We start from the raw sequence: 8682 nt of genomic DNA, 5'->3' as shown, positions 1-8682 counted from the left end.
GAAATTATCTTTTGAGCGCGTAGTCCCTTATTTGAATGGGACTCCGAATGCTTTGACATACATTTTTTAAACATTATAATAGTACAATTGATATACACTATACAAACTGTAATGTATTTTTAATGTCCTTATTTATTTTATTTTATATGAAAAATAGCCAATTATTACTTTTTATTAATTTATAATTAATATTAATTTAAATTAACTTGTAAAAATACACGAAATCAAAAAAATATCCAACAATTAAATATAAAGAAATGTTTTTTATGTCATTAAATTCGAACTTTAAAATAATAAATATAATTATTTTAAATTAAGAATAAGAATATAAAAACAAATTGGTACTTTAAATTTTAAAGTTTTACATCTTCGGCCAAAGTCCATCGGTAAAAAACAGTAAGTATCATTTTATAAAAAATAAAAATCAAAAGTGAACGCGCTAAATATCCTTTTTAACGATTTTGACTGACGAACGGACATACAGTGCCTCATTGTATGGAGATACGCACTGGAATAGGGATCAATGACATTGTGTTAATGTTCCGGACATACATCAGGCGACACAAGTTTTTATTCTAACACAAACCGATTGAATTTAAATTTTATATCAGTCGTTGTAAGAGGTATTGTGGTGTGTTTATTGCTTGTCCCGCAAACTTGTGTTGAATGTTGGCACAATTTCTTGGAATGATTTTTTATTTATAAAGAGCATCCACGCGCTTCCGTTGTTCTCTTGCGTGATTAGTTTTTAGAATTTTAGGCAGGATCCCTAGATATTTGCAAAGTAAAAAATACGCTATGTAATTAAAAATCATCTCAGTATCATGTCTAAATCCCATCAAAATCTATTCAATAGTATTCAAGATTATCTTAGTATAAACAGACATTAAGGATCAGATTAGGCGTTTCATATTTTTTTATAATATAGGAGTAGCAGACGAACAACCCTTATCACTTAAGGGTATGAAAAATAGTTAGTAGCCGATTTTCAGACCTACTGAATATGCATATAAAATTTGGTGAAAATCGGTAAAGTAAAGGAGGAGTACGGTAACTAACATTGTGACACGAGAATTTTATATATAAGATTATAGATACGTACTGAAGGTCATTACGGCAGGTATCATAGCGGTCAAAAACGCAGGGATTCCAGATTCAATTCCTGACCAAGCGGGCATGTTATTGATAAATTTAGATTTGTTCTGGTCTATGTTCTAGAAGTAACAAGTCTCAGTAGCAGTTCACCTGATGGTAAGTGGCAATTACCATCCGTGAACATTTGTCATCAACTTTAAATACCTCACTCAGGTAGGAGTCGGATCTAATCCTTTCTGAGATCGGTGACGTCACTACCCCTGAGTATTAAGTCTGAGTGCTTATGTGACTAAGCCACTCGGGATTTTTTGTGTGCGTGTAGTAAAAAAAATTATCTACTTAGACTACATAGACAGATTAAATAAAAAACAACACATTTATCTATGGTTATTTTATTAAAAACAAAAAAAAAATAAAAGTGCATCTTCAGTTATCTTCAAGATGTTTTCTTCTTATTTCTTAAAGTTGTGTATTTAACGATAAATACCATTAAACATACGCTGTAAAAGAAAATTTTTGGCACGTTATACAGGTTTTTCGTTGAAATAAACATATTCTACGTTAAGTTCTAAACCTGTAACCTTACCATGAGTTTTTACGTTTTGACAAATGTGACTGTTTTGGTATTTGTTTACGTATTTGCCCATACAATTTCCAATCAGCGCCCCTCGCGGATTGTATCAGAACTATAGTGTCAGTAACGTAACATTAAATGTCTAAATTGACAAAATGGCGCTTTATGTTTTGTCTCTCTTTTTATCGAACATGTGAGGCAGACAAAAAGACTTGAGCACTTACTTATTGTTACGTTTACTCAGTCTACTGAAGCAAACAGAACAGAATAATGGATTGAGTAAACGTAACGTAAAATTGTCGGAAGTTTTGAAAACTCATGGTAAGGGTACAGGATTCCATTTCATCTCGAGTCACCGCGGTCACCATCATCAACTGGCTTACTGCTGGGCACGTCGCCTCTCATAATTAGAAGGATTAGGCCATAGTCCACCGCGCTGGCCAAGTGGTAGACTTCACATACCGTTGAGTTTTTTTTTAAATCTCTTAGACATGCAGGTTTCTTCACGATGTTTTTTTCACCGTTTAGCAAGTGATATTTAATTTCTAATACGCACATAACTTTGAAAAATCTGATGTTTGGATGCTGACTTACACATAAGACGACCATCTTATTCCTGAAGAATGGCACCGCATTTGTAATCAGCTCCGAGTATAACCCATTTTGTACATGGAGTTGGTCAGAGATGTTCATAGCAGGCAGGGACCCCTTACCACCAGAGGAATAGCATACTTCGTTGATACTTAATTGTATCAAATAGTTAAATAAAGAATCATGTTTTCAATATTTCGTTACTCACTTGATCTAACATATTTTGTTCTTCGATACATGCAGCATAGAAAGGAAATAACTGTTACAATTAAGATGCTTACACTGCATATCAACCACCAGATGCAATCAGATACTCTGCAACGTAAATATTTAAAGGTATGAACTAAACAACATCATACAATTTTTTTGTGACCCAATCAACCGAACTATGGAGTGCGTAACTGTTTGTCCACCGCCACCGTCACCGAGCCGATACCGATAATTAATGACGGCGCCGAAGTATCGTAGGTACATACATTTACTATAGTCGCTTGTCCACCGCACGTTCGTTACCCGAGCACCGTCATCCCGGCCGCCGATAATTCGAGTAGATCGGCGTGACCGCTAGATCGGCACCGAGATTTTGACGGGCCGATGTGCCGGCAAGCCAACGAGTTACCACCACTTGAAGGATTTTGTAAGGGAAACGAGGTCTTCAGGTGTAGCAACTAATCTGTGGCCTACCTCAGTTGTGAATCTAGTTTTCTGTGGTTTAGATTACAAATTTTCTATGGTGTCCACTTCAATAATACAAAAACTTGTAAATAAGCATACATACTCATTTTCATCTTCTGGTAGTATACAAAAGTATTTGTCCTTGAGTTGTAAAGGTGGTTTACATTCACACACGTCGGGGCCCACGCAATTGCCCTTAATGCAGTCGTGTGCACATAATGGGTTTCTTGGTTCCCCAAGATGTGGACACAAATGTAATATTTCTTCAATCCGAAACTGAAAAATTAAAAATTGCCTTGTATCATTCTGTTTCAGCTAGTTTGTATTGAAGGCAGTGGAACCCTTTGTGGTTTAACTCCGGCGGTACCACCGCCACACCTATTTCTACCTAATAACAGCAGTGTTAAGCGTTGCTGTGTTCCGTTTTGAAGGATGTGGTAAGGGAGGCAGACTTGTCCGAGGCGTTCCAGCTTAGTCCTCAGGGGTAGCGGCGCATCTGTGGCCGACCTCAGGTAGGAATATCTAATCCTATCTGGGGTTGATTACAGATGTCCATAGGCGGCAGTAGCCACTTACCATCAGGTGGACTACATGGTCGTCTGCTACTCCTATATTATAAAAAAAAAGTTAAAAAATGTGGGGGGAATCCATGACAAATAGAGAATTATAATAAAATCAAAAAACGGGACTATTTAAAAATATAAAAATAAGACAAGCAAACCTTGTAGTAGAAAACATAACGTACATTTCAACTGCTAATATACAATATCGAGTACTCTAACCTAATCGAAGACTCAAAAATAAAAATTGTCATAAAAACTCACCTTCGATTTACCATGTGTTGTGGTACTGAAAAAGTAAATATGGTATTTAATTAATATATTCTTGTTTATTTAAATATTTATATAAATTCTTGTTTTTATTTATACACCCAATACTTATGTAATTCAGGCTATAAGTTCAGGATTCGAATTCCAGGCTCACACTCACACAGGCATTTTCAAAGTTATGCGTCTATTAGAAAATTATTACGCAGGTAGATAACAGATACATAGGTAGGTACATAGTCGGCAGTGACCACAAATCATCAGGTTGACAGTGACTACACGCTTTGGTATTTAATATTGTTAAACAAATTAAAACTCATAGTATATTAAAAATGTTTTTAAAAAGAATCATTTTCGCATCCTTCTCAGAGAAACCATTTTTGTTACCCATATCATGGATGCATAAAAAATATTTTTTTCGCCATGTTGGAATTGCCGCCATATTGGATTAAAATTACGTCACTAATCATGACATAAAACCAAACAAGCATGTGAAATTTCACCTTTAAAAAGCTTTCACCAAAACGTACGTAGCTCGGTCCTGTACCCTTACCATGAGTTTTTACGTTATGACAAATGTGACTGTTTTGGTATTTGTTTACGTATTTGCCCATACAAATTCCAATCAGCGCCCCTAGCGGATTGTATCAGAACTATAGTGTCAGTAACGTAACATTAAATGTCTAAATTGACAATATGGCGCTTTATGTTTTGTCTCTCTTTTTATCGAACATGTGAGGCAGACAAAAAGACTTGAGCACTTACTTATTGTTACGTTTACTCAGTCTACTGAAGCAAACAGAACAGAATAATGGATTGAGTAAACGTAACGTAAAATTGTCGGAAGTTTTGAAAACTCATGGTAAGGGTACTGAGTTTCCATTGCTATCAAGTGGCATACTGAAATTAAGGTTAATATTTATCACTAATGCTCATATTAGTATAAAACAGATACATGAAAGAATACATGAAATAAAAGAGATACATTGTATATCATTTTGAATGTGGTAGACCCTCTGAGGTTCGACTCCGGCAGCACCACTGCCACACCTATTTCTGCATAATAACAGCAGTGTTAAACGCTACTATGTTCTGGTTTGAAGAATGTAAGAGAGACATACTTTTTCCAGGCATTCCAGCTTAGTCCTCAGGGGTAGCGGCGCATTTGTGGGCGACCGCAGGTAGGAATCTGATCTTATCCAGAGTTGATTACAGATTTCCATGGGCGGCAGTGGTCTCTTACCATAAGGTGGGCTGCATACTCATCTGTTACTCTTATATTATAAAAAAAAAACATCAACGTACATCTTGGAACAAGACTGATTGTGCTTATGTTCAGAATCGTAAAAACATTCCCCGCCGAGAGTACATCTTACTTGATCACAAAGCTCTATACATATCTCGTAGCATATGTTTGGATCGGTTACTTTTTTCACATAGCCAGGATTACACGAACAGTTTTCCGGCGATTCACAATATCCATTAATACACTTAGATGAACAAACCGGAGCACATGTTTCGTTATTCATCGTGAATCCGTCTTTACACCGACAACTTTCTGGAACAAGTAATTAGGTATTTATTATAAAAACAAAATACCTAACTGGTTGAAAATAATTAGCTGAAATAAGTAGTAATGTACCCTATCCGAATCCAACAAACTTGATATGTTAAAATCCATCGAGCCGTTTGGACTAACCATTGGTGGTCGTGCCATATAATGAGAAATAGGTGCATTCATATATACATTAGGTACCTGCGCGGTCGGGTAAAATCTGAAAATCGTGGCCGTCAGGGCATGCCCCACAGATATAAAATTTATGGTTATTTAAAAAATCTCGTATATCTCTGGTAGAAAGCCACCTAACCCCGCGAAACGGCAATAGACGTTTCATTTTTTAATTGCATTGTCTTTACATCTTATATATAAAATTCTCGTGTCACAATGTTAGTTACCGTACTCCTACGAAACGGCTTTACCGATTTTCACCTAATTTTATATGCATATTCAGTAGGTCTGAGAATCGGCTACTATTTATTTTCATACCCCTATGTCATAAGGGTTGTTCACCCTTAACTTTTTTTTATTTATATGGTAACACAACGTTTGCCGTGTCAGCTAGTAAGCTTCTAAATTTAACTTTTATAATATGCTCACTTATTACCTAAAGTGTCGCCACAAATTGAGTTGATTGGTGTTTTTACACAGGTGTTTTTATCTTTTAAAATTAACGGTGTCTCGCAGGAGCATTCATTGGGCCCAATACACAAGCCGTTCTCGCAACCTGGCATACAATGTGGCGTGCATTGGCTTTCCTCGTCAGACCAAACCAAACCTGAGTCACAAGTACTTGTCTTAAACCCCGTCTGAAAAAAAATCACTAGTAATTATTATAACCAAAATTATTAGTCTATAATAATAAATACAAATGTTAGCCTACGACATACTGATAATTTAGACGAATTTAACGACTAGATATGTATAAGTTATATCTGTTAAGCCGTTTGGACTGGAACGTATGCTATTTTTTTATTTTATTTTATTTATTGAACACCAACATAATGTACATTTATACATTAAAGGTACAACAAAACACATAAGGCGCTAGCTTAATGCCATAATAATTAAAGGTTAAGTAAAAACAAACATAAAAGAGGAAAAAAAAGAGAAAATAAAATAAATTGAATTGAATGAAGCACAATAATATTTATATACATACATAATTCTCATTAAGTGTTACAATCATAACACAATGCAGTACACTTGATGCAGTACACTTGATTTCTTAACTTTTCTTAACTAGTAGAAAAGATGTCAAACGGCTGCTAAAGGATTTGCAATAGGCCCGGGACGCGATTTTATTTTTTGGTTAGGGACATATGAAGATAAACCTAACTCCTAATTTGTGGGGCCGTAATTTTTGTCCCTCGGCCGACATCTTGAAAAAGGATTTTTACGCTTTATCAGGCAAACTATTCGTCGTACAAAAATGTAAGAACAATTATAATCTCAAATTGAATTATCTTTAACCTTTTATAGCTTGTTATTGTAAATCCAAAAATAAAAAAAGATAATAACGAAAATTGATCAAAGTTGATCCACTCATTTCATAGAAAATGAGATTAGAGTATTTTATTGACGAGTTTTGAAATAAAAACAATACCTATAATTTTTTTAAATAAAATTTAAAAAAATATTTTTAAATTATTCCCTAAGAAAATTATTTAACAAACAAACTTGGATTTAGCTTCATACACACCGTCCCATGACATCCAAAAATGAAATGGCGTCCTTTTTTCCACGCCAAGGACAAAAAATAGTAACATTTCAATGGATTACTCGTATAAACAAAATGAAATACAACTCACGGTTTTATTTTTCTTGTTAGGCTTCGGGAAAACCAAACGTTCAGTTCCGTTCTGTTCCGAAGGCCTAAAATAAAAACAAGAATTTATTCCGCTCTTTACATAGAATGAAACCCTTTATGGTTTCACAGCGGCGATATCAACGCCATACGTGCCTTTTAACAGAAATATTAAGAACTTAACATGTTATGTTTCTGCCTCATAACAGCAGCGTTAAGCGCTGTTATGAGGCGTTAAGCCTATCTGGGGTTGATTACAGATGGGCAGCAGTAGCCACATACCATCAGGTGGACAGCATGCTCCTCTATATTATACTCCTATACAAGTATTTGCGTTTATAAATAACCTATTTGTTTACTGAAAATGTTGTGAATATATATTTTTTTTATTTGGACGTAGATACAGATTTATTAAAAATATTATATCACGTTCTGATACGGTTACGGTTATGGAATTATATCGGATTAGCCGATTTCCGTTACAGATATTATTTTAAGAAATCGTAAAAGTAAATAAAATAGAAATAGGTGGGTCCTTAACTAATGATTTTATTTGTAAAGTAACTGTACTGTATCGAATTGGTCGGGCAAATTCTTTTCATAATTGTGTCTCGTTTACTCTTATCCACGATTATTCGAAACTTTTATATCGGATTCGATTATACGGTTTGATCCTTTCTTATTTCGCCATAACATTTTAATACGATAATCAGACATTTTCTTAAATAGTTCACTTTACAAGTGTCTAAAATATCGAAAATTGTACATACATTGGAAGAACATCTAGTTTCCATTCAGCCTTACACAAGAAATCAAAGTCGAAAAGCAACAACATCAGCAAACCCCGCCAACAGCCTCTCATCATCAATATTCAAAACTTGACAATTTTAAATCAAATTTGTTCCATAAAACACGGTACGATTTGTTCTTTTATCACTATATATTCGTAGTAAACTTACTACATCTAACACGGTAGCCACTTAACGGTTATTCGATACGAATGCGTCTTAGGACGGTTGATAAAAATAATGAGCTTAATACAGGATGTAATGTAAAAGAATTAATAAGATCATTATAAAAATGTACACGGAAAAGTTTGCCCAATACTTAATCGTTCAAGTGTTTATTTCATTATTACATTTTTTTATTTTAATATAAAACATTTTCCTGTTTAAAACATAATACTAACTGATACGGATAACTATTTCCTTAAAGTGCCGATATACTTATGGGGGTGATTAATTAGGGATATAAAAATAGGTTAATTGGGACTGAAAATCGGAAAAGAACGATTAGGATTCGCAACATGTGTTCCGTACTTATTGAAAACCTATATCACTATTCTATACGTGGGAAAACACTGTCTCCTTTCAGCCGCGGAAGCAGCGAAGAGGTTACACCGGACTTCTGCTGACTAAAACCCCACAGTGTTCTTCTGGATGCCCTTTTTCGGGACCACGGGTTTGCCCGCATCCCATCAAATGGGAGCAACCTATAATTAGTACCACTGGTGGGCACGGAATCAATCAGAATAAGATTATAGGCCACAGTCCAC

The 8682-nt window shown here is 34.9% G+C and overlaps 1 protein-coding gene across 1 annotated transcript; it reads right to left on the bottom strand.

Annotated features, from left to right (window-relative positions):
• Positions 1-2460: 2460 nt before the first annotated feature.
• LOC140750272 (uncharacterized) lies at positions 2461-6701 on the bottom strand. Its single transcript, XM_073083716.1, has 6 exons — positions 6660-6701; positions 5928-6129; positions 5068-5320; positions 3760-3784; positions 3039-3211; positions 2461-2575 (listed from the first exon to the last, which is right to left on the bottom strand). The coding sequence occupies exons 1-6, from the start codon at positions 6699-6701 to the stop codon at positions 2461-2463; spliced, it is 810 nt and encodes a 269-aa protein (XP_072939817.1).
• Positions 6702-8682: the final 1981 nt, after the last annotated feature.

Source organism: Epargyreus clarus, unplaced genomic scaffold (assembly GCF_041222505.1).
Source record: "Epargyreus clarus isolate Ecla_fem2 unplaced genomic scaffold, WU_Ecla_fem_2.2 ptg000019l, whole genome shotgun sequence".
Lineage (NCBI taxonomy): Eukaryota > Metazoa > Arthropoda > Insecta > Lepidoptera > Hesperiidae > Epargyreus > Epargyreus clarus.
The sequence above is the reverse complement of the archived record's forward strand: the minus strand, read 5'-3'. Positions and strand labels throughout refer to the sequence as shown.

Excerpts from the sequence above, each read along its gene's own strand:
- LOC140750272 (XM_073083716.1), bottom strand. The coding sequence starts at position 6,701 with ATGTCGGCCGAGGGACAAAAATTACGGCCCCACAAATTAGGA. Across the intron at positions 5,321-5,927 it reads AATTTGTGGCGACACTTTAG|AAAGTTGTCGGTGTAAAGAC; the intron begins GTAATAAGTGAG and ends TACTTGTTCCAG. Across the intron at positions 3,212-3,759 it reads CAACACATGGTAAATCGAAG|TTTCGGATTGAAGAAATATT; the intron begins GTGAGTTTTTAT and ends TTAATTTTTCAG.